This window comes from Ciconia boyciana, chromosome 8 (assembly GCF_034638445.1).
Source record: "Ciconia boyciana chromosome 8, ASM3463844v1, whole genome shotgun sequence".
Classification (NCBI taxonomy): domain Eukaryota; kingdom Metazoa; phylum Chordata; class Aves; order Ciconiiformes; family Ciconiidae; genus Ciconia; species Ciconia boyciana.
In genome coordinates, this window is record NC_132941.1 from 36348465 (window position 1) to 36375240 (window position 26776).

The 26776-nt window shown below is 41.1% G+C and overlaps 2 protein-coding genes across 2 annotated transcripts in view; both read right to left on the reverse strand.

Annotated features, from left to right (window-relative positions):
• Positions 1-1161: 1161 nt before the first annotated feature.
• On the reverse strand, positions 1162-4157 carry C8H10orf53 (chromosome 8 C10orf53 homolog). The gene is given in 4 exon segments (XM_072870439.1): positions 1162-1226; positions 2797-2831; positions 2833-2903; positions 4119-4157. Coding segments are annotated over 4 exon segments (210 nt in total).
• Positions 4158-9413: 5256 nt separating this feature from the next.
• Positions 9414-26776, reverse strand: part of CHAT (choline O-acetyltransferase) — a 29716-nt gene continuing 12353 nt past the window's right edge. The window contains exons 7-14 of the mRNA XM_072871021.1: positions 24227-24396; positions 22049-22149; positions 21721-21849; positions 20424-20546; positions 18763-18904; positions 15536-15598; positions 11363-11500; positions 9414-9683 (exon numbers count right to left, since the gene is read on the reverse strand). Of these exons, the coding sequence (XP_072727122.1) occupies positions 9414-9683; positions 11363-11500; positions 15536-15598; positions 18763-18904; positions 20424-20546; positions 21721-21849; positions 22049-22149; positions 24227-24396 (1136 nt within the window). The remainder of the gene's footprint in view (positions 9684-11362; positions 11501-15535; positions 15599-18762; positions 18905-20423; positions 20547-21720; positions 21850-22048; positions 22150-24226; positions 24397-26776) is intronic.

Sequence of the window (26776 nt, forward strand, 5' to 3'; positions counted from 1 at the left end):
GGGACAATATAGTTTCTGCTTTGCTCAACTTTAACTAGAGTATTTTTTTCTTACTAAAGAATATTGTTTTAATACCTCTGTCATCTATAGGTCATTGGTAAGGGGACTGTATTTGGGCATAGTGATAGTGTTATTTTGATAACACTTTTTGTGTTGGATCAGTATCACCATAAATGTGGTTTGGTTATTTGTAACTACAGCTATCTCCCTGCAGGTTACAGCTGATAGGAGATACTGAGTGATAGGAATTCTTTGTCTTTGGTTTTATGCTGGGTAGCCTGTCTCTCCTGCAGCCGCACGAGAAACTGCAGCTTTGCTGCCTAGCGCTCCTGAGCCTCAACAAATGCTGTGTGTCTTTGTTCACACCACTCTGTTAGGATGCAAAGACTAACCACTTCTTTCGTAACTAATTATGGGCCAAACTGAAAATTGCTCAGGGTACCAGCATTCCAGCATATGATTATTTGCAAACTGCTGAATTTACCTGAGTCAGAAGTGTTTTTAAAATGAAGTTGAGGTTGAGAATATATGTTGACAAATCAGAAGCAAAAAAGAAGCTGCATACTCTAGTTATTGGGGGGGAAAAATAGAGAGCAAAAGGCAGAATTGCTTTTGAGATACCTGGAATATCAGTTGTGGTAACACCCAGTCAGCTTTAATCCTGTCCTTATGGCTATGCCAACTTCTTTCTCTCTGTACCTTGGGCTTTGTCTAATGATGCATGACTGTTCTCTGGGACATCTCATGTGGCCAAGAGAAGAGCAGAACTAGCACATCTGTATGTGTGGGTTGATCATCAGCTATGAATAACTTTGAAATTATTATCTTTGACATAGCAAACTTTCTAAAAGTTGAAAGACTGAAAGATATCCAGGAGTTTCATTCTTCTTTTAATTAAAATCAAATTATTAGAACTACATGCAAGTCACAGTTCTACATGAATTTGTAATATTCAGCGTGGTAACATATGACTGGTTCTGGAAAAGGCAGTATATTCTTATTTGGTTGACACATAGGTGTAACGAGTAAGATTATGTAGAGCTTCATTAAGAGACCTGGAAGTGTGAAGAACCACCTGTATCCTGACATTTCTAATACCTTTGTAATGCAAGTAAATTGCCTGACAGAAAACCAAGGTAAAAGGGAATGTGTCCCTGTAAATCAGTAAGCATTTAACACTGCTTTTCTGGCTTCTTCACAAAGTGGATCCAACTTGCCATCACCTCCTAAAGGAGAAAAACACAATTTACAAAGTATATGCAAGTAAATTTATTCTTATTTTATATTTCTACTTCTTATCCTAGCATGTATATTCCTTTGCATTCTCCCTCACAGCTCTTGAACGCAGCTTGGCTCTACCCTGGTTAGCTGTATAATCTGAGCTTGATTCAGCTTTGGCCTGGAGTTGAAGCAGAGCAAAAAGTGAATGCAGCAGTGCAGGTGGTTCAGCAGACCATAGCATGGCCTATTAGCCAGTACTTCACTGTCCTGCGTAGGTCTAGGATTGGGACAAAAAAAGATGTCTTTTGTTGGAAGAAATTTCCAACTGGAACCTCCCAGTTCCTGGCCTGTCTGCCTTCCTTGCAGGAAGGTGAAACCAACCAAGCTGTGGTGCTGGAAATGCCGTTATCCTTGGTCAGTTTTCTGCTTTTGCTCCACAACTCCTGTCCCCAGCCCTAGAGAGGCTGTTGAAAAGTCAGGAAGTGAGCAGCAGTGGCTTTCAGCCTTTCTCTGCAAGCCATATGCACAGGAGATGAGGAAACTTGAGCCCTGAACTCCTTGTCTCACCTGCAGCAAAAAATGATAAAAAACCTACTCTCTGTGAGGCACTGAAATGGTATTATCTATGTTTTGCTGGGGGGGTGTTGCAGTTTAACCCCAGCCAGCAACTAAGCACCACACAGCTGCTTGCTCACTCCCCCCTGGTGGGATGGGGGAGAGAATCAGAAGAGCAAAAGTGAGAAACCTCGTGGGTTGAGATAAAGACAGTTTAATAGGGAAAGCAAAAGCCATGCACGCAAGCAAACCAAAACAAGGAATTCATTTACTCCTTCCCGTGGGCAGGCAGGTGCACAGCCATCTCCAGGAAAGCAGGGCTCCATCACGCGTAACGGTTACTTGGGAAGACAAACGCCATCACTCCAAACGTCCCCCCCTTCCTTCTTCTTCCAAAAGCTTTGTATGCTGAGCATGATGTCATATGGTATGGAATAGCCCTTTGGCCAGTTGGGGTCAGCTGTCCCAGCTGTGTCCCCTCCCAGCTTCTCGTGCACCTGGCAGAGCATGGGAAGCTGAAAAGTCCTTGATTTAGTATAAGCACTACTTAGCAACAACTAAAACATCCCTCTGTTATCAACACTGTTTTCAGCAGAGATCCAAAACATAGCCCCATACTAGTTACTATGAAGAAAATTAACCCTATCCCAGCCAAAACCAGGAGGGGAAGACAAAAAACCCAAAGAAACTAAGGCCCAAGCAAAGAAAAATATTTGCTATTTTGAAAGCAAATGGATGTCCTAATACCTCTGTGGACTGAAACCTAGCAGGTTTTCTTGTGATTGTGTGCTGGTGCACATAGGAAGGCCCTAAACAGTGCTCTCCCAAGCATGGCCCTAACTCCCAGACCATCCTCTCTTCCTGACTGTGCCCCTTCAAACTGCCTCAAATACAAAGGAGTGCAGAGCTTAAAAGTGTTAATGTTAACAGAACCTGGACTGTTTATGCCTTAAGAAACGCTCATTTCAAAATGTAAGTGCTTTCAGCAAGAGACTGCAATGAATAAAACTCTGTACTTGCCAAAATCCAGGCCATTGATGTTGCAGTGAAACAGTTTCCCTGTTGACCACCAGCTCTATAGCATTCCAGTCCGGTATCTGTTCCAGAATAAGCTGATGTCCATCTGCCTGCAGGACAACTGGAAAAGGGCAAATAAGCAGTGGCGAGTACTGTATTTGCTTGGTTTCTTGTGAACTCCAAGTATATCTAAGTTTTAGCACTTACGAGGGCAAGGAACAAAAAATGGTGTTAATGTATTTAAGTGCTGTACAAAACTCCCCACAAATCCTATCAGCTTTAATCTCTGGCTTCACTATTATTACATTAATGGATCTCCTTTGAATGAAGCCTCCACCCTCTGTCATTTCTAGTTCTAGCAGTAAAAGGCAAGAAATTAATTATGTACTTGTATTTGCTATTAACTGGCACAGCAGCTGTAAGAAACACAATGCATTTATTTGCAAGTACCATGGAATAAGTCTAAATTCAAAAGAAATCTCCAATAAACATTAAGATGGTGCTATAGAACAGCTGGAACATAAAGTGAACAACCTTGATAACCCAATTGTTCATTGATGCATAATTCATTTCACATAATTCAATTCCTCAGGACATTAAAGACTTGAGATTTTGTGAAGCTGAGAATCAAACCAGGAAGGACAAAATCCTCTCTCGACCCACATACTTGGTTAGATGAATTAGGTGTTTTTTGGGTTTATTACGGTATATTGTATAGTGGTGTTGCAAATTATTCAGAACTGGGGAAATAAGAGAACTGGCTGATAATGCAATTCCAGCAACACAGAAATGCCACGTGCTTCTGCCTGGGCCCCCCTAGATTTATTTTTTTTTAAATTCATCTTATTCTATTGACTTATGTTACAAGGCAGAAGCAGATTCCTAAATAGTCAAACATTCAGGGTCTTGCCTTTCCAGGTTTTTATCAGCTATGCGTTAAGGCCGAGACAGCATACTCACCAATACACATCAGTGATTTTGGCAGGTAGAGGTACCGCTTCCTCTACCCCAGTTCCACTGCAGCTGTATGACTTGCAAGGGCTGGTGTTTCTCAAACATTTAACCTAACTGTGCCCACCTGTGACAGCTGTTTGCAGCATTTTAGTTCAACTCATTCAAAAACTACAGAAAGTGGCTGAGGAAAGGAGCCTGGTTCATAAAGCAGCATGCTTTCAGCTTCTGCTGCTGTTTTGTCATCCTCATCAGATAGTTCTCACTGCTTTCTAGGAAACTTTAATGGCAACATCTGACAATTCATATTTATAAAATGGATAAGAGATGACTTCTCTGTACTGTTGGCTCTAAATTAAAAAAACCCCACATACTAGTTTCCCTAGGTTGAGGCCTGGTCTCTCTCGGTCCATGTCAGGTGCATTGCAATGATCTAGCAACCCCAGTAAGAGAATTTGAGTGAGTTGCCAGCAGGCTTTATATTGCATTAACTCATGCTCTTTGTAAGTTTCCAGTGTCAACCAAATACTGATTTGTCCAATCCTGAGTTTATCTTTCTTTTTTGTTGCACCTATGTGACCTAAAGCGTTTATAATCATAAAATTTGACTTATGCGAATACGTTAGAGAACACATATAATTTGACTTACCTTGCAACTTTAGATGGATTTTGCTAGGCAGAAACTTTTATTATGTATCCTCTTACAGATGGAAAGCATTAGAATGGAGAAAAACTGTTGCTCATTCCCTAATAAACAGAATTCATGATGAATCAGAAAAAAACAGCTACACCTTCTTCTGTGGGTGTCACTGCAACTTTAGGTATGGATAGTAAACTTCTGCAGTCCTAGCCAACTCCGATGATACCCTGAGGCACGGCTCCTGTTGGATCTTAGTGAGGCCGTCTCAAGCCCCGCAGCAATGCTCTGAGGGGCACAGCCTGGGCAGCTCCTCACGCACGGCTCCGGCTGGAGCCCGGCTGCGGGCGCCGGAAGGCGGCGGGAGCTCTGCTCCCAAACTGGGCACCACTGGTCCCAAACTGGGCCCCGCTGCCCCTGGCGCCTGGGGTACCTGCCTCCTTCCTTATTTAATTGCTGGGAATTATAGGTGAGCGGTAAGCAACAAAGGGTGCTTTGTACTCCCAAGTACTTTGCTTTATAATTTGAATTTGAGCTTAAACATTTTCACCTTTATGAGTTTGTTTCAGACTGTGTTTTTAATGAGGTTTGTGTAATTGGAAAAGAAAAAAATATACACAGTGTAATACAAGCTTATTTTAGCAAACATAGAAGATGGGAGTGTTTGTGCTTTCTGAGGCATATTTAAGGCATATTTCTGAGGCAGCTCTGTCCTTTGTCACACACGTAAAGCAACTGCTGGAGCCTCCCTTTGCAGCCTGCGAGCCGTGCAGCTCCGAGTCCCCTCCGTGCAGCGTCACCACAGAGAAACCGCAGCAAAAGGCGCCTGCTGGGCCTCCGCGCAGCGCTGGGCCCTGTCCCAGCTGCCTTCGCCTGCCGCACCTCCCCTCCTTCAGGGGGAAAGCAGAGCGCGGCTCCGGCTGGAAAACAGCCGGGCGGTCGCGGCGGTGGGGCCCGTTTTTAGCCGGCCGCGCTGCGGGGTCCCAGTCGCGGGACGGGCTGTGTCGCCCCAAGGCACGGGGGGCTTGGGGCTCCGGCCGGTGCTGCCGACTGAGCCGGCTGCTGCGGGCCCCCCCGCACCTCGCAGGCCCTGCGGGCGGGAGGCGCCGGGCGCGGCTGCGGGCCGGCCCGTGCCGCACGGCGGCCAGCGCGCCCCGCGCCGTGGCGCCCGGCCTGGCGGGGCGCGCGGCGCGCCCGTTGGGAGCCGTTGGGAGCCGTTAGCGGTGCCGTCCCGCCTCCCCTCCCGTCAGCTGCCGGCGGCGGCGCAGGGGGGTGGCGGAGGGGCGGCGGTGGCGGGGCGAGGTGGGCTTGCGGGGGCAGGGGGCTGCCTGGCACAAAAAGGCGACAAGCTCTTTCCTCTGGTAGTTTTTATTTGTGGTGCGGAACTCCGTCTTTAAATAAGGGGAATCCGCGGTACCAGCGTACGCTTCAGGTCGTATATATTAATATAGACATAAATATACTTCAGTAGAGCACAAAACATAACAGAAACAAGACGTGCTATAAATACACATTTACATTTGTCATAAATCTATAATATTTTATAAAAATAAAAGTATCACCAAAATATTTCTCTGTCTTCTGCAACTCACACACCAGAAGAAGTTCAGCTGTGTTGTCACAACCTTGTCCTGCTTAATTACAGATCGCACAGGGGCTTTGACAGCACTCGGAGAGCGAGGTCAGGTTCTTACACCCCTAAACCACCATAGTTTTGATTTGTTCACTGTGAATATAGAACTTCACAAAAACTGGCTTTTTAATTTCTACATCCCAGTACTGCGTGTATGTGGGTGTACAACTACGGAGAGAGTGAAACAATTACCTTCTTAAAATTCTCTTGGAGGGGGTTTGTATGTCCCAGGTCCCACCAAGAGGTCTCATTACATTAACGTAACAAGACAATGATTTAATGACACATAGTCTGTCAATCCAGATGTTCTCCCTTTTTATAATGAACAATCTATTCCATAGTTTTCTGGTTGGAAACATTTTAAAAGCTTCACGTTTGATTTCCATAAGTGCATGCGCACAGACTGTGTATTTTTAAACTTCAGAAGAGAACTTCATTTGTGTAATACAAATAATTTTAAATAAGAACCTAAGAAAACAACCTATTTCCTGAAATCCTTAATAGATGCAGCTGCAGCATGGGATCATGCCACATGGGCGTAGGGGATTCTGTTAACTGAGAAGAAGCAGAGTCCCTGAGGAAGCTCCTGCTGGCAAACCGAGAAGTTTGTGAATTTTATCCATCTGTAATTTAATCAGGACTCTCCAAGTTCAACATACCTGAGCTGAGTCTGACGTTTCTTGAACAAAGTCAGGTACTTTGCAGATACTACTTTTAGCATGGGTGATGGCTAGGGTTAAGCACATATGCAGATGCCTTCGTCTGGAGGGACCGAGTTCACTGAAGCTGCTCATTTCAGCTATTCAGGCTGAATACTAAAACCAGACCAGTAGCTATCTAAGATACGAGTATGGAATGGTTAGCTAAATAAACAGGAAGTATGGGTGGTCACTGGTTTCTTCCTCAAGTAAAAATATGGTGTCAGTATTTTCCACCACCAGTATTTTCCAGTGTTGGGGAATCCAAAACACCTGTTACAGCAGCTGTAGACAAGTAAGGGGCTCTTAAGGATAAATTGGTATAAAATTTCAGGTGTGGTTGTAGTTTCTGCCTGTATTCTCAGTGACTGCGTGTTGAGTACAGCGTCTGAGCTGCTGTTAAAATTCTAGCCAAAAAAGTAAAATGAAAACACAGGTAATATTTGCAAATAAACATCAGTACCTATGGAACTAGAAGTACAAAATAAAATTACATATTTCATTAGAAGCAAATCAATAAATAATCAAATAACTATTCACAGCATTTTTATACGCTTAAAATATGGTTATAATTTTAAACATAAAATTTTATGAAAAAATCTTGAGATTGTAGTGCTACATTTATGTTTAAAATGCAGAAGGCCTTTGTAGTGACAATGAGACAGAACAATGCAAAATTACTGGGAATGTTTCAAAGTAATTTTCATAATTATAGTATAGGAACTATTTAAAGTCATATTTTGAACAGTATATTCATTAAGTGAACATTTGGTTTGACTAACAGTTTTCTTGATTTTATTTTTTTTAATTTTTTTTACGTTTTAACTTTGGGGCAGCTTTTATGCTATAATATTATTTATATAATCTAAAAATAGATTTCATCTTTGGTTTGAACCACAGCTCATGGAGTAATGACACATACATATTTGTAAATGAATGCATTAACTTTAAAAAAATGAGCCCAGCTCCCAATCACTGTAAATTAACATAGTGGATTTGCTCCAACATAGCTGACTTGCTCCAATTGATTATCAGGCCCGCTGTGCTTTCATATATGGGGCTCTGGATAGCCTTTAGCCAGCAGACTGCTTAACTGCATGTATGCAACTCCAAAGAGGCAGTAAAATAAAATAAGCGTGGACATATGTAATCTACTGAATCGGTATCTGGAGTTCTTAGACAGAAACGAATCTGTGCCTCTAGTTTATTGTAATAAATCTGTTCTCCTGCTTTTAGGCTTGAGAGTGCTTATGCATGTGATTGTTCAGTCTACAAAGGAAGAAAAAACATCTCCACTTCTCCACAGGCAAGTAAGCAGGCCCTGTCCAGGCTTCCGAGTGTGCTCCAGCTTGCCTAGCAAGGGATCTGCACTGGAGTTAGTAAGTGTCTTTAGTCACTGAGTAAGTTGTATTCTAACAATGATGACTCAACACCTCTAAGCAAGGCAACATATTTCAGCTTGAGAGAAGGTAAATGAAAATATCAGTCCTTGGAAGGATTTGTAGGGAAGGAAAGAGGTAAAGAGAAACCCCTCAGGGTAACACTCACAGAATATGGGAATTACCAGATACTATATTATTTTCCCAATTTAATTTACTGTATATTGCAGACTATGATACCCTACATCTACTATTAAAAAATATAAAATATAAATCACTCCCAAGTGGGATGATGCAAAGCTGATATGAGTACCAGTACTCTTAAACTGGTATTTATAGCTCTAGCTTGGAGACTTCCTTATATTGCAAATTTCCTCTTCATTCTAGTTATTTATTGCTCTTTGATTTTGTGTGGTTGCATACACTCTCCTGCTAGTCACAGTGACTAAATCCATTCCTGTGCAAACAAAAAAGGTCTTAAGTAGGATTGAATTGTACTTATGCTTTGTGCTTTGCCTCTCTGTCAGACTGGATTTTGCTCACTGATAGAAAGAAATAATTAAGTCAATCCATTACGGACAAAATTCTCCCAGTTCTCTGTGATGGATGTTATCTCCAATGTGCTGCTTTCAGAATGGGGCTGTGCTTGAGGCCAGTGCAAACCAGAATGAAGGCTAGATTATTTCTGCAGCATTTTTGATTTGGGGGAACGTGCAAACACTAGTGTAATCTTTCTAAACTCTGTTTGTGGAAATACACAGCGGCCGCTCTTAAAAATAATCTGCTTTTCTTATGTAGGAAATACCATGGTGGTTTTAAATACTCTTCATGCAAATTTGCAAGATTTAATGGCATCAGCCTATTATTTACAATGTTACTCTCAACATTCCCAATAGGGGAAATTTCTTTTTTTTTTCTTTACATGCAAATCTTGCAGGAATAGATGTGAATATTTTATAACTACTTGCAGGAGATATTAATTAATTGGTGTGCCTTAGTATTTAATTTATGTCATATACAATCTTACTCATTTTTTTTAGGTGATAAAATGGCATAAGTTAATTATGGTTAGAAATGGTAGTACAACACATACTCGTCTTACTTCCTCCTTCATTTCAGCCAGTGAGACCAAACCTTTTTTGCTGACTCTCAAGCAAGAAGTGGTAGATTTAGTACTTGCAGGGTTTTAAATGTTGGCAACAATGTAAAACAAATGACATTTTGGTTCTACACTAATATATTACTAGCACTATCTTGCCTTTGAACAACTATGTCATTGTTTCTTCATAAGGTGAATTCAGGAGAATAATTCCCACAGCCTCTTAGAGTTTGCGGTCACTCTGCAGCTGTGTGGCTGCTTCTTCTTTAGCAAGTGGCTTTGCCATAGCAGAGTTGCATTTGCTGCACAGATCTCTCATTTCTAGGAGACTTTCTTCCACAGCTTTTGCAAACATGTCTGAGGAGGTTTCTTTACAGTCTTTGAAGCTTGAGATGCAGAATAATATATGCTCTGGCTGAGGGTTATAACATGCCCCATAACCATTGGGCACCACAGGCCCATAGCAGCAGAACATTTCTGTAGTAGTTGGAACCTGGTTGCAGGGAGAAGGTAAGGAGTGATCTCTGATTAATCAGGGCACCTGAAAACAGCTGGTTAGGAATGAGGAAAAAGATAAACAAATGCTACAAATGCTGGAAATGTGGTGAATCCCCCTTGTAGAATATCACTTCCTTCAGAAGTCCTGACCTGGAGCTGACACTTGGAAGGTAAAAGCCGATCTCAGTATAGAATTTGGTTGCTCTGTTTGCTTACCAGCATTTGGAAACTGGTACCATTTGAAGTGGTAATAATGCATTTCTTTGCTCGCTATAAGCTTTGTTACTGATAGATAGGGAATTTTCAAGGCTGTATGTAATTCTGATACATAAAATTCTGATACATAAAGCTTCTCTAAGGTTTTTAATTTCTTAAGATTATCTTAAGGTTATGTTAAACTTGTAATGTGATGACTGTAATCAATTATAGAAAGTAGTATTGTCCATTTCTAATAATAACTTATAATTGTGATGCTGTATAAAAACATATTTTAATGTACCTAGGTGCTACATTTCTATGACACCTTGGTTTAATCATGGCATAATATAGGAGTGAAACACTTTCTACTGCAGAAAATAAAAGATGTGTTAGAAATCTATATGTTTCAGACTTTGTGTACATGGGCCTTCACAAATGACATTTGGCTTTTTAATGGTGTAGAACAAACCATTAGTCCTGCTAATAGAGCCATAGAATTGTCAGATAAATTTGCTGTGCAACCGCCGAAGGCCATAAAGCTATTCAGAAGCACTCTTTGCTCATGGATAGTTTCTTGGAGAATTTATGTAGTAATATGTTGGTTACATTCACTCATGTCTGAAAGCCTACAAACATTATGACAAGATCAAATTACTTATTAAGGTTTTATGCTGTAGCATGATATTATGAGTCTCTTTTGTTGCATAGTTCCAATCTGTGCAGTTGGGTTAGTGTTTCAGTAAATGAATTCCTACATACACTTCTTCTTTCATTAGGACTGCTGCTACATGCAATGAAACATTTAATTTTTAGACTGTATGCTATAAAGATGTTTCCTTATTCAGAACATTAAATGTAGGAAGTGTTGACTCTTAGAGTGTCTTAGTATAGTTGCAAATAACTGTAAATCCGTAAATGTCTGAAATGTCTCTAAATCCAAGATGCATGCCTGTACAGGTTGGTCTTACACTGAATAGCTGAAGGCGCTCGAAGATTTCAAGCAGAGCTACTTCTAAGTGCAAAATTTCCTCATGGCTCTTGGCTTTTGTTTCTGAGTGGCAGCCTGTCTTGCTTGTGGCTGTACTGTCACTGGAGTAAAGAATTCTCACTAGAGCTGTCACCTTAGGGGAAGGAGGACAAGAAAGGGAACAGGAAGATATGTAGTTTGGAAAGTGAGGAAACACTGAACCCTCATGCAAATTTTACTGAGTTTGTTTGTGTGCACTTACAGAATTTCCAGGAAGGGCTTTGGGATGTTGCAAGGGAAGTGATAACTTCAGTCCGTATTTACTGTGCTGATTTTGTGGAATGAACCAAAACTGGATTAAAAAGCTGTAGAATTTTGCAGACTTCTTGATGGTACCAGCTTTTTTTTTTTTTTTTTTTAACATCGTTCTCACTGTGAGCTACAAGGTCTGGCAGAATGCAAATGAATTAGCCTTTGCTTAGCAAGACCAGTGAACAGGAGAAACTCACCTGGCTGGTTGAGAGAATGAATCGATTGCTTGTCAAATATGTCTCATCCGTAAATATCTCTGGCAGTTCCTTGCAGTGTTCCCGTGCCACCTCTCTGAGCCCTAGCAGATGATTGTCTATTGCCATTCCAGTAATAGCCTGTGTACAACATGATAAGACACCAGCATTTAACTGAGTATGGAGACATTTTCTTGGCTGTTACTGCCTTTTTTCTGGTCAGAGTTGCTGAACTTGGTTTGAGTGATGTCATGCCCGTAATGTTCAGATATTACTCTGACTATGTACTTTGCTGATGATCAGTAACTAGAAATTCATATGGTGCTCTGAAGATGTAAAAATTAGGAAGGAGGTGGTCTTGAGATGTATTATGTGCTGATGTTATCTGGCATTCTGGGTGTTCATCATCTCTCAGAGCTGAATATCATGGGCTGGGCTTCCAAAGCTGCTGAGGGGAGCAGATGGGACACCAGAAATCTCTAAGTGTGTTTTGGAATTTCCTGTGCATCACTTGGATTATATTTCAAGATAGGAGGCTCCCAAACACCTCCAAATTGGAACAAATTAATCTTTCATTGCCTTGCTGCCTGCATCTCACTCTGGCAGGTAAAGTGTGTGTCATTTTGTAGAATTTAGATCCAAAGATCTGATAGTTGTCTGCAACAGATTTAACAGTGATCACAGAACAACAGATAGATTTGCCAGTGATCTATTACAGATCTACTAGCATACCCTACCACTTGAGAAGACTGGGGTTAGAGACAGTTGCTTTCTCAATTTAATTTACTGCCCCAATATCCCAATGCCCTCCCCCACTCCCTGTGCTGGCTTCATTGCAGAGCTGGATTATCTCGGGGGTAGCCCTTACTTTAGCCCTCACTCTAATGAGGCAATTGAAAACAGTAAGTGAGGACAGCATAGTTGGATGGTACCATAGTCCAGCTACCATGAGTCTAGAATCAAATTAAACAGGGTTTAATAAAGGAGAATAATGTGCTTGACAAGCAAGAGACCTAGAGCAGTCTACTTGCCATCCTGCTTGCCCATGTCTCTGCTCATCATCATCCCCACTGCAGAACCAGCCATGCTTGCCCCCAAACCCTGCTCCCGAATGTCCCCAATTTTCTCTCCTGTCTCATAGTTATAGTTGAGGCAATCGGCAGCATGTGCAGTGGCTGAACGATAGCAGCAGGGGCACGCTGGTGGCCAGCTAGCCAGCTCACAAGAACTACTGCCTAGCCTGCAGTAAGTCTTTCTGCCGTCAGCTTACTATGCTTGGGTCTCTCTGCTCTATCCAGCTACCTAATGCTATAGACTTAAGGAATTTACTAGCTTTAAGATCTTTGCCCCGCTAGCAAATGTGATTGAAGATGGCTAACAGGATTGAAAAGTCAGTAGTGGGAGATGGGCAGACAGGACAGTTAGAGAGTTTTGTTTCTTTAGGAAACCAAATCAAAATTTGTTCCAATCAGGCAGGAATTGCCTCAGATTAAAATGTGCATTTAAAATCCTTCAGTCGAGGTTTATTCTAGCTGGTGAGAGCATTGATTATGAGGACTGAGCTGTAGCTCATCCCTGGTAACAGGCTGAAGTCATGTGGGAAGGGAATGCTGAACAAGGCACATTGTACTACACTGAGAGCAGAACTGATATCCCTGTGGCACAAGCCCCTTGGAACAAGGGAAACTAGCAAACTGAGAGAAGGCAGGATTTAAAAAAGAGCACAAACTTGGCTTTCATCTTAAGGGGAGAATTTAAAAAAAAAAAAAAGCACAAATTTGCTTTTCCTCTTAAGAGGAGAATGATTTTAACCACTAATAAGTGCCTGAATCAGGCGGCCAGGAGTGCATAATCTTGTTTGGCTTATTAAGGAGTAGGCACCCATTGGTAAAGGGGCTATTTGTTCATCAGCCCAGATGGAGCAAGGATGCTTGCAAAAAAGTAGTATACATCAGGGCAGTGTTTACATTGTTTTTCCCATAGAGGGAAACTGACTTGATAATCAAAGGAAATATTTTGCTATCACACAAGATTTATAAGGCTGTTAGCAATGACATTTTTGCAACATAGATCAATGTCATGTCTGAAGGGAGGCCGAGACAGGCTAACGAAATAAACTGTGAGTCAATGCATGGGAAAAAACTGTGCTAAATTGAATTTTAGAGCTCCACATTTAAGATAGCAATGCTACTAGTAAGCCCTAACAAGGGGAAATAAAATCATTAAATTGCTTTTTGTTTTACGAAGTAGATTTTTTTGTTTTTCTTAGGAGCTATTACATTTCAGTCTGTTACACACAATTTAGTCAGACCCTGTAAGTCTTGCCAATAGTTTAAAGGCACAACCATTATATTCTGCTATTCTGAGAAAGAAAGGGGAGCTTGGTGAGTAGAAATACCTGGAGACCTTTTTAAATTTAAAGATAAATTAATTTTCCAATGGTGATTTTAGTATTTTCCCATGAGTTACACCGGAGACTGAATTTTATAACAGTTTCTGGAACTGAAATGACTTGGAGGGGGGAAATTTTTTCTTTTTTTTTAAAGCGGTGTTGTACAGAAATTCCATTGGTTGTGACCTAGTAGACCTACAGTATGTTGTGTTCATTGTGAGGTTACCCTGGTGAGACAGTTGCCCTGAAGTAAGACTTGCCTCTGCTTTAGAGATGACGTGGAGTCTCAGCTTCTAAGATGTGCATTCCCAGCACAAGGCTTGAAACATAAAACTGTTTTTCTTCCCTGCCTTTTTTGTTTCGTAGTCTTAGGAACAAATCCTGCCTGAAAGCAACACTTCACCTCTCCAGTGGTCTGAGTTTACCTTTGAAACCACCTCTGGAAGTGAATGATGTCTTGAATATTATGAGTATTTAAACAGTAATGAGCAATGTGGGTTTGTTAGGCCATGGTCTGAGGCAAAACCATAGGTAGCAAATTCACTTAGCATAGCTGGTTATTAACATTTATTAATTTCATGAGTGGTTTGACTAAGTTGTTTGTAGAGCAAGTCTGTGCTTTGTCTTGGTGCAGTAGGATGTAGAGCATTACCCAGGCTGAATTGTCTCATTTTTAATCAACAGAAAATGAGTTGTATTTGATAACTAAACTGATTTCTTCACTGGAGAGCATCTCTTCCTCTTATTAGACACTGCATTCAGGTCTTTAAAAGAAAACTTACTATAATCATTCCCTCATTGTTAATGACCTTTATTAGAAATGGTACTTTGGAATACCAGAATACACCTTCCAGAATACCAGTCCATCTGAGGATCAGGTCCCAGCTAGGGACCACTCTCCTCTAGGGAGGAGAAACATAAGAAAACGCATAAATGGTTAGTTTTAGGGGAAAAAAAGTTCCTGATATGTTATGGCTGTCTTGAGCTTATCTGTAACGTTATAGCTTATGGGTCTAAATACCTGTAAATTTGGGGGATCTGGATTTTGCAGTTGGAGTTTTTTCTCATGCATGTTACACAGCAGTTAGATTGGTTGCTTTTAAGCCTTGCTTACTTCTCATCCGATAAGGCTCTCGGCTGTCCACTTGCCATACCCCATTAGAATACCCCATTGCCACTTTTCTTGGCTGTCTTCATGGCTAACATTTCATGTTGATCACAGAGCGCACAGAATAAAGGCTTATTTCCTCTGGCTACTGTTCTCCCTTGCAAACCTTTCAATATTTATAAAAAAGAGCCCTTTATTAAATTTTGATTGCAAGCTTTTTAAGATGGAGGCCATTTTTGAATTGTTAATTTGTACAACACCAAGCTTAGTGGAATCCTAATTTGTGGCTGGGACTCCTAGTTATGACACAGATACAAATCATAAATGTTTCACAGATGCACATTGCCTGTGAATATCTGGAATACAGAGTGTCATGGTCCATTACAGTTCTAGATAAGAGAGCTAATGCCCCAGAATTATGGTGTTGCCACTGATGTCTAATGCAGAATTTTGTTATCTTGCTTTCCAGGAAGTATTTTTTAAGGTGAGATTAGTTGAATAGAGCTATTTGGAGGGTGTTTGGCTCATCAGAAATTTTCGTAAGTGTAACATAGCAGGTACTTTCCTATTTAGAGATGCCTACGTTTTCTGGTGCTTAAATAGTTAATGATTGTATCTTCATACTTTTCTTGAAAAAGCTAACTAGTCCTTGTTCAGACAAAGCAGTTTTACTTACCAGAATAGTGTAATTAGTCTGAGCTGCAATTGCATCCTTAAATCTCTGCATCTTCTCAGAATCCTGTTGGGGGAATCAAAATATATCTATTATTGAATAAACTCTCAAAGAAATAGCATCTTCCATCAATTAACCAGCAGCCAAACAGCAAGCACTCTCAAATGTCCTTTGCTCCTGGCTCAGGTGTAAGTACTCTTTATAAATGGAAAGCCATAGGCTATGAGCAGCAACGGTGCCTGGTTGTGCAAGGGTTGAACAGGCTTATTGGTGGTCATTTGTTGGAAGTCAAGGAAAGACTTGCAGTTCCTTTCGTGGATTGCTTCCATGGATTTTGGGGGTGTCGATTATTACTAATTGAATCGCTCCATTTGAAGGAGAGAAAATCATTGCCTAGTGCAATTCAGTGTTTTCAAAACAGCCAGGCAGTATATCTTCTCCAGAATGGTTTATCTAGACAATGACAGTGATATTAATGAAAGCCATTACTGATATTTTACTAGCCAGTCAAAAAATTACTCCCGTGTGTGGAAGGGCATCTAGAATTTTCCAAGGCTGCTCTACCCTCCACAGATGCCTCACACTTCAGATAACAAGCTAGTAAATTTTGACTCCTGTCAAATGGCAGCCTTTTATATTAAGGGAACGATCCTAAGAAGTGCTGCCCTGCTGTACATCAAGTCTGACACTGCAACTTTGGGAGACCCTGAAACAGCCAGAAATGACTGGGTCTCCAGATAAACAGGGAACCTTCAGCTCCTATGGACGATGAATGATCTTTTGAACAAAGAATTCATTTTGGAAGCAATTCAAGGCCACCATCAGGGACCTTCAAAGTACAGAGCCTGATATTTTTTTCATAGGGCTAGAGCTAGGCCTTAGTTCCCTTATACAGATTAAATTACCAAATGCAGTCTTTAAATCTGATTAATTTACAGCTATTGAAGCAATCTCTGCAGTGTAAGTTGCTGCTTCTTTTACAGCAAGTGTCAAATGCATGAGATATTTCTCCTGCTAGAGAATCAATCCAACTCGATCAATCTTTGGTGACTGTTCAAGCTATCGTTTGAAGATCGTTTTTGTTAGCATCAGATAGAAAATTGGTTTTAATTTGATTTGGATTAATGCCTATTAACAAATAATATTTTGGGGAGTTCAAGGCTACTTAAACCAAGTGATGCATCTCTTTGTCCAAAAAATAGAATTAACCCCTTCACATCCAGAGGCAATCTGTAGGTCTAAAGAAATCACCTTAGAATAGGGTTCTATTAAGTGAATTTTGTTTCTAATGATTCTGTGATAATAATATATATAGTTTTGAACTGGAAGATAAAGATGTTCACATCAAAACAAAGATTTCTAAAAGTTTGTGGGAAAGAACAATCACAGATCAGTTTAAATGTCCTTTGCATCTGTCAGTGGTCAAGAAGCCAGGAAAACTATCAGTGGATTGGTTTGCATTATGATTGCAGGTTTTTCAGGGGGAATGAAACCATTATTCTCCCTATTTGGTACTGCCAAGGCATGCAATATAAAGATTTGGGGGCTGAGACTGAGCTCACTCTAGACATGCATGGCATTCTTCTGCTTGCTTGTGTGAAGCAGTACAGTTTAGGATGCTGTGAAAGGTGGGCACAATCTCAGACTTGGTGGTAAAACAGTGAGAAATGCTGAAGCTTTGGGAGAGCTGCAGAAGTCAGTAAGTGTTGGAATAAGGAAGGTAGGAAGAGATTGTTGGAGGGAACAAGAAGGATTTGGCAAAACAACGTGCTAGGAGCAGCCTGGCTCCTCCTGGGAGTACAGTCAGCCTGCAGCAATGTGTGTTGGGGCTGGGGGCATGCTGAGTGCCCAAGTGTGGAGGGGAAGGTATGCACAGATGACAGCAGCTTCTAATGAAATAAGATTAAGAACGATATTGTCAGACAGGACACTGATAGCAAATAACAACAGCCTCTTCTTGTCTACTGTATGGTAGTCACTATTATGTGTATTTGTATGGTCATAATCTGCCTTGAATTACCCACTCAGCATAGGGAATTACTTCAGATTTCCTTTGACTTGTCATTTTAACATGGAACTTATTTGAGTCTTGTTCATCATGAGCTAAGTTCGGGGCATGGTAACCTTAAGGAGATTGAAGAAGCAGTGGAGGAACGGAGCACTTCTCTGGGCAAATTTTCCTCATCCTCTGGGACATTAGAGCTTGGTTTACAATATTTCATTAATTTACACTTAATCTACAGCCCAGCAGTACTTCTAGCAATGCTATGCTAGATTCTGAAGAATAGCCATGTGGGCTGTTGCCACTGGAGTGGGCTTTCTGTGCAAAATAATCTATATTGTGGCAGTGTTTTGCATCTAAACAGCCAGCTGGAAATTCCCTGTACAGCAGTGAAGTGCAGTGGGTGGAAGGGGCACACAGAGACGTTGAGGGAGGCTCTCCAGGGATGGTGGGAGGGACAGTGCCCAAAGCTGTTTGTGCAGCTATAGTCTCAGCTCTCTCAGCTGTACCTCTTTGCATCCCCATCTACTATGTACAGTACTCATGCTTCTGGCAAAACAGATGGTGGTGTCTCAAAGAAAGACAATTTCATTTTTCTTTTTGCAGGATGATGTCAGGACAGTTCGGAGAGTTGTTTTATTAGCTTGATGAAGTTTTTTCATCATGAAGGTTCAGCCTCTTTGAGGATCCTAAAAAACTAACTCTATTTGGTAAAAACATACCTTTAAAACCAAAAAGATCAGCCAGAACATATCCACCTTATGCAGAAATCAAAGCATGTGAATTATATCACTTCACACATTGCAATCTGCAGCAGAGCTATCTATCTACTACAGGGGACCGGCTGGGCAATTCCCCTTGTGTGGCAGTATAATGATCCTGAACTTCGCATGTTCAGCCCAGATCTCTCCAGGGAGCAGAATTTGGATCTGGTGATAGATTATTCAGAAGACAGTAAGTACTAAGTCTAAAATCAGATGTTTTGTTTCTTATAATGTCACGTTTAGGCACCTCTGAATCTTTTAGATGCTTAAATAAAAATAAGGAAATATTTATATTTAGCTTAATGGTTGGTTTGCACAAAAAGCAAAATCCTGGAAGGCTTGCTACCCTGCCCTATGCCTTTATGCTCTCAGTTAACAGTTAAAAAGTGAGAGATGGGGGATCATGAATGCATTATTTGCTTAGTGTTTTGCCAAAGAAGGCAGAGGGAGCCAGACCAACATACCGATAGAGCTGTCTTGTCATCAGTCATTGCTTTTACAAAAGCAAATGCTTCCAAGGTAGCAGACCTAATGTTGTCGACTCTGCCCTCATCAAATCGGCGTATGGAAGCACTTTCATAGGTAGGGACAAGTCTCCTGTGGCATCTGAGAGAATGAAGTAAGAAAAACAAAGAAACATTTTTTTCCAGAGGTCATAAAGACTAAAAGAAATATAGGCTTGGTACGTTTTATTGTTACAGCCACGATTTTATTTTTCACATAGTATTCATCTTAATGTTGATAGAATTCTATAAGCAACTTAAAAAAGATGGATGCTCACTCCTTTCTAATATGAGGAGCTGGACACAGCTGTATACATTTTAGTTATGCATTGCCAGTAAAAAATGACTTGCTGTGTAAAACAAGGCTAGTAAAACTAAAATTTACGGAAAGATCTCAAGGAATGTTTTATTTGTACTGCATCATAAAATAATTGTGTAATTAATCATTTACTTATGGGCATGAAATATGTTTTTTTTTTTAAACAAGAAAAAATGCACTCTGTGTGTGAATGAAAAATAGAAAACTAAAAGGGGAAAAGGGTGCTATTTGAGACTGTGAGCTGGAATGAAAACCCACATAGCAAATAGAACATAGTGTGAAGACTATTGTTTAATTTGCGTCTAGGTATATAGCTACTATTCCCCACTTCAGACCTACTGTGCCTTCCAGTTGAAGAAGGAGTCTCGGAACATAACTGTCCCCTAAGGTTTTTGTTGCCTACATGGGATTTATATCATGGCTGGGATCCAGATTAAGATCTTGGACCAGGTCATTGTTGGAGTTTGGTTAATGGAATACGCAAAAAGGATGTTTAACAGATGTTAATGGAGTACGCAAAATGTGTTAGGCATCTCTGGTTTTGACTAGGTAAAGACCACTTCAGGATTTAATTTGACATGATAAAGGATTATTTGTGTAATAGGCTGTTCTGCAGGAAACCATGCAACCGATCTCTAGCCTGGAGCATTAGCTGTTCGGACAACGTAGAAAGGAGCTTTTAACTTTGATAATACCATGGAAATTAGAGGATATTATCAAATCTTGGGATGCCTCTGAAAAAGGAAGCAGCAGTAGTTATTATCCTGTGAAGGAATTCTTATCTGATATGCTGCTGTAGTATTTTTCCCTGTGAATGCTTTTCCCCCTGCGGTGCAGGGGATGCATATGTGGTGAGCTATGGGTTACTGCCGCGGTTTCTCCCAAGCTACCCGCAGTGGCAAGGGAGTGTACCTGCCCCAGGGACTTGGACTCCCTAGCTGCTTCTGCTGCTGTGGGTGGCAGGGTTGTCTGCCACTCCCTGCCATGTCCCCTCACCCTCTTCTCTATGCCAAGCACAGGGAAAGCTGTGGAGAGGGTACTGGCTGGGAATGGTGTGTGTGGGACACAGGGATAGGAAGGTAGAGTTAGGAGAGGGAAAGGGAGTGAAGGAAAGGAGTACTCTGTCTCAGAACTGGGTGGCAATTTCTATCTTGTCTGACCTACAGTCATTAGGCAAGATTACTCATTTCCATGCAGGAGACATTTGTTTGGGTGCTAAGGAAAAAAGGGACCCTCTGTATAAAAAACAATTTGTGAATCTCCTCTTGTGCTATCTTGTTCCTATGATTTGAATTAACCTTACCTGTAAAATGCTAGCTGAAGTGCTACTTGAATGTAGGCATCTGGGCTAATCTTTTGTTTCTTAATAAATTCCTTTCCATAGTTCTCAAACGTGTAGGCAATAAAGTCCAGATTTTTTACGATCCTGGAAAACAAGCAGAGGCAGTTACTGTGGGGGGAGATGGAAGAATCTCACGTTCCATTTCCGTTTGCAAATAAAACCCAGAGATCATTGAGATAATTTTCTGCCTGTATCCACTTGGAGGTGAGTGGGCTCCTGCTCTGCAGACAGTCCTGGCCTTTAGTAACTTGTTCCTAGTCAGTAAGTTTATTCATACAGGTTCTAGACTGGGGTTGTTATCTGCAGCCTTAACATGAGCTGTGGCACTCAGGTCATTCTGTTCACTTGCATAAAACACTTTTCTTTTTTTTTTTTTTTCCTTAAAACCTAATGTTTCCACTTCTGAAGCCTAAGCCAGGGCCTCCTTTGTTCTCAACAAATTTCTGTGAGATTTACTAGTGTGAGAAATGGGTAGATTTAAAACCTGATGAAGGCTGCAAGCTCCTTGCAAGTTTCAATTTAGAGGACTACTACCTTTAAGAACAAAAAGAAATTACTCTGCATCCCGAATGTTTTCATACTCTCATGTATGCTTCTAGCCACTTTGAGGTCTCATTTAATGCAATCACACTGGACATGCTTACAGGTGATCATGCAGACAATGTATTAATTCTCTACAGAGAGATCACAGGCCTGAGTGCTGAGGTGAAATAATTTGGAAAAAAATCTCTCATTGCCATCCCCACCCCCAAAGATCATGCAAAACTTTTACATCCTGCAAACACAGTCAGAAGAACTAACCTTTGTAGAAGCAACATGGATATAAACAAATTACATTCCTGAATTCAAATTGTTTATTCAAACCAGTTGTATTCTGCTGTCCCATATAGGTATCCCCATTGCCCTGGCTTTGGCTTTAGTCAGGTCAAACCCATAAAGTGCATCCACAAAACCAGAGAACCTGCACTGTTTGCACCCTGTGCAAATAGGACTCAACTGTTTTTCCAGTGGTCTTTAGCTTTCCTAATATTTACATGGAAGGAAAACAATGGTAATGCAATTCCTGAATACAGTGAAGTAGCTCCAGCCCATAAGGGTGCATCCTGCAAAGAAATGCTAGGTATGTCCAGCTTGGGAGGATGAGGAGGAGCGGGAGGGCAGGGAGAGCCCTCTAGGAGGAAACCCATGTCTGCACTCACTGCTCTGGGTAGTTCCCAGCGTGCAGTCATTGCTGAGAAAAATGAGGCATCTGTTCTACCTTTGGAGTTTTTCTGCTGATGATGCCAAATGTGCCTGAATTTCAGGGGAACATTTCCATCTTAGTCTCCGTGGAGCAGGAAGCTCACTCACTGAATCAGCTCGGACTAATTTCTTGGAGCTTTCTTTCCTGTTAGTACGTGAGAGAAAAGTCATTAAGGTCACAGGAATAATCTATTTGTTAAACACTGCTTTTGTAGCAGGTAAATGACTGGTTTCCAACACTTGTATGGATCTTAGTGGCCCTGTGCATCAGGGGGAATTTGCCACTGGCAGAGGCTTCCCAGGGGCTGGAGTAAGTACAATAGCTGTACTGAAAGGGGACTCACATGTGCTTGAGCAAGTGTTCAGTGCACTGCACCAGTACGATGCCATCGAAAGGGGAATGTTCACACACGGTACCGCAGACTCCATCTCTTCCTACCACAAACTAAGCAAGGCAAAAAACAAGTGCAAGATTTATAGAGAATAAATCATGTCTGGGCAAGTTACCCATGATGGCAACCTAACAAAAGATGTTGTCGTTCTCCTGTGTTTTTCTTATTGCTCATATCAGGAACATCCTTGACGTACAGATCAGTGGGTGACTTACAGACTTATCGCAGGAGACTTTCTTGTCCTGTGAATGGCATTGCATTGGATCCCTTTCATGCTGTTATTTTGGACTGAGTCCTGCAAGAATGTAAATTTTAGCAATTCCCACTGGAGTCTGGAAATTGGATTTAGCATCTGCTTTATGGTAGAGAAAACCTGTCAATAGAAAGACAGGCTGGGGTTCTCCTTCCACATTTGGGGGCAATGCAACTTCTGTATCTGGGAGGTCCCTTAGGATCACATTTTATTACAAATATCATATCAAATGAGCAAGCTCATCCTTATTTGATAGCTTTCTCATAGCTTGTTTTACTGGCCTGCTTCCTCCTTACCTTTTTTTTTTGTGGTGTTTTCTTAATTTCCCTCTTACTTGTCTTCATTCCTGATTTCATTGCATACACATGGTATAACTGGTGACACTTAACCTGCTGCACTGTAGTTCTGTGATACCCCCATGCAGGTGATTACTTCTGCATTTCAAACAAAAGCAGATGTCTAGGACAAAACTGCAAGTTGTCTCACATGTTTCCTGTGCTTTTTCTGGACTTTTCCCCCCACTTCTTTTGAAGTGTCTTTGGGTGGACTTCTCCCACTCAGCTCACTCTGCACATTTGTATCAGATGTACACATCCTGCCTCCCTGGTTCCCATGAGGTTTTCACAGAGTAAGTGTGTGATGCAAAAAGTTTACCTGGACATTTTCTGATGCCTTACTGCAAAGTTGAAGAAGAATATGGAGAGAAAGAACAAGTCCTACTGTGAGAATGGCTTCCTACATAATCTGCGTTTGCATGAAAGAAAATAGGATCTTTTTTCCCTAAGAATTTCTCTTTGCCTTTGAACTACTTTTGGCCTGAATACAACTGGACAGATGAAGCTCTCCCGTATACTATGCAAATTTATTTGCTTTCTGCTACCTTCTGATAGTAAACAAAAAGAAAATCTTGTTTATTCTCATCAGCTTGAAACATCTCAACTAGTGGCCCTGCAAATAACAGAGGATTCTAACTAAAGACAAATGTTTTTTTCTTTAAAAACACAGGACTGGAGTCTGCTAATAATGTCATTTGCAGTGGCATAAATCAGGAATGACTACTGAAATGTATTTGCACTGGGGTAAGTCAGTGCAAGTGAAATTAGTTTAGTGGTTTCTCTTTTCATGTTGCTGCATGGCAAGGGAAACAAGCATTGTGCAAGCAATGTATCAGGGTTTTTTTCAGTTTTTCATGAGGTGTCAACATTGTTGACAGTTGGAGACTAATACATTGCTTCACCCTGGGTCTATTGCAAAATGTGAAAATAACAGTGCGACACTTTCAAATATGACAATCAAAATCTGATTGGGAAAAAGGCTGGAGAAATCAATACTTCCAGGAAAGCCTCAACAAGGATGTCATTAAATGAGTAAACAGTCTGTTAAGTGAGAACTTTATACTAACTTAAACACATGCTAAATTATAAGCAGTGGTATTTCTAGGACATCAGGAAAATGTGTGAGAAAACAGAGAAAGCTATTCTGCTTTTCTTTTTTTTTTGTTCTGGGATGCTAGTCCAGCATTTTTATTTCATTTGATTGAGTGTAATTAAATGCATACTGGGGTGTTTGTTTTGTTTTTTTTAATCAGATGTCTACCTTCCTGTATGTCTGGGTATCTGTCTACCTCCTCAACTGCAACTTCAGGGAAGGTGAAAGTGTACCTGTGTTGGAGAAGGCCCCCCCACTGCCAGCAAGGCAGTACGTCTGCTTCCCCTGCCTTGCAAGGAACAGCGCTGCTCACACCAACCCTGCCTTGGCAGATGCTGACATCACCTTCCCCTCTTTCTCCCACTTGATTCTAAGTGGTCCCTACCACGAGGGCAACTGGAGTCCCTTGCCACATGCAAGTAGTATCATAGTACTGTAAGGTTTTTTACCTGCATAGGTTTGTCGTACCAACGATTGGCACCATTTTTATGGTAGCCTCCCCCATGTAGCAGTTGCAATGCCATGTTTGTATCGTTGAGTTCCACCCCACTTGCGCTGTCCAGGCACACCAGGCATATGCACCGTTCAATCATGTCAAGAGAGTCGCGGTTAGTAGAGTCTGGGGATAAAAGAGTGAAATGTTCACATCCTCTTACCTGTAGTGCAGGACTGGCTGGGGAACCCTGCTGCTTTGGAGAGCATTGAAGATCTGACCCTGACTCTGCAAAGAGATGGTGTCTGCTGAGCTCTCTCAACAGCAGAACATCTCAGTGCAAGGAAATGTTATACCAAGGCATTCATTCATGTGTTAACTTTTGCAATATCTCTATGTATCTTTCATATGATTCAATAATATCCACTTTCTTTTTCTGCCTTTCATTTCCTGAAGTAATTATATTACAAAATAGATCTATTTTACTCTTAAAGCCAGCAATGCTTACTTATTTTATATATAACAGTTACAGAGAGGACAGGTGGAAAATAGAGAATTTCAGAGCTCACGCTATTGCTGCAGTGCTGCAGTATTCTGCTCTAAACAGCAGGGCCCATACTGTTTTTTTGCCGTTCTCCCATTAAAACCCTTTTGTGGACAAGGAACAGCAGTGCCCATGTTGTTTTTGTGTTCTTGTATTAAAACCCTCTTCTCTCTCCTGTCCCTGGTCATTTCTTGTACTTTAGAGAAATAAGCCCTGGACTGGGTATATTGCCTACGTCACATGAAGAAACATCTGTGGATGAGATCGTGAGGTTTAGTTTTTGAACATGGTATTGCCAAAACCATGGGTTGCCACATTCCACTTCCCTATCGCTAGTGTATTGCTGAACAAAATGTGCTTTTTCTGGCTCTCTTTCTCTGTTTCTTTTCCCTATCCTGTCACTCTTGCTTCTACAGGTGAACTACAAAGGCTATTTTTACGTTGTCCTCAGCACTTTCCTCCTTATTTATGGTGTATTTATGCTGGGTTTTTTTCTCTGTTTCTTTAACTCAGAAATATTATGAAGGTAAAGATTTGTTTGCTTCTGAGGGCCAGTTTGAGGCATAGGAAATATTTAAGTGTGAGCACTTAATACAGCTCTTAATTGAAAGGATAAAAGTGTGGAACCTATAACAAGAACTTGTTTTATTCAAAAGCGTATAGCATCATTAATTGCTGTTAAATGGTTGTTAAAAAGATCAAAGGAAAAAGGGGTTTCAAACGTCAACTTAAAATTCCTTCCATTCTTAACAGATCTGCTTTCATCTGCTGGTTTTGCTAGATTTTGGTGAAAATGTTTGTGTTTCAGAATTTTCTTAACTAAAGATATGAATTCAGATTGACCAAACCTTCTTGCAAGTCTGTGCTAAGTTCAACAAATCTGTGCTCAATTCAGGAGATTATTTTAGCTGAAAGAATGGAAAAAATATTTAAAATTAAACAATTCTGATTTGCATTTGAAATATGGAGCCATTTCAAAATGTGCATGTTTTTAATGTTTGCAAATATGAAAAGTAGCTTGATCCTCTGAAAGAACAGCATTTTTCAAAGTAAGAAAAAACGTACCTTGCCAAAATGAGTAACATAGGTTAGTGAGGAGCTAGAAAAAAAACAGATGCTTGTTATCATCCAGGTTCATTCTCCAGATGCTCTGTAGTGAAAAAGAGTGCAAGTACGCAAGAAATGAAAAAGTTGTCAAGAGAAGGAGAGGCAAGTGATAGCAGTGGCTGAGAAGGAAGAGGGGGAGCTGTGGCCTCTTGCAGGTTATGGCAAGGTACTGTCTATTGCTGTCTGGCGGCTCCTGCGAGGGAGCGTTGGCAGCCATGGGTCCAAGTGACAGGGCTGGCCAGCCTGACTTCTTGCAGGCTGTGTGGGGACCTGGTGGAGCGCATAATGTGTTGTCTTCCCTTGCCCACAGAAGCAGAGTCCTAGGGAAGGCACCTGGCATTCCTGCCAGCTCCTACAAAGACTTGAGCCAGGCGATTGTAATTGACAGGGCATGCAGATAGGTTGAGCTTTCTATCAGTGATCTGTGCCCCCCTACAACATGTGAAACACTGATGTCCCTATGAATTGTCTTCAAAAGCATTCAGAAGTTTTATAAGGGAGAAGACATGTTCCTGTCCTCTTGGCTGTAAAGCTCTTCTCGTATCTGACACTTGCAGGACTCACCGTAATTGTGGTATTTATTCCATTGATGGTCTGGGTACATCAACGCAAAGGCTGAAAAGATCCATGTGAATGGAAGTTGCCCCCAGTATACATCAGCCGCTGGTATTTGCGGACAGACACCTTCAAGAAAAACTGCTTGGATAGTGATTTACAAACTGCTCACAGCTTGCTCAGCGTTCTGCTTTATGTTGTCTGATAGGTTTATATATATTTCATTGTGGCTGCTGCCCACACATCTTTGACAGATATGAAGCCCTTATTCTGACATATGGCTTCAGGGTATCTGGAGTCTAGGTATTAGAGTGAATAAAATTAAGCTCTGCTAGAAACGGAAAAGTAGGAGAAAGATGC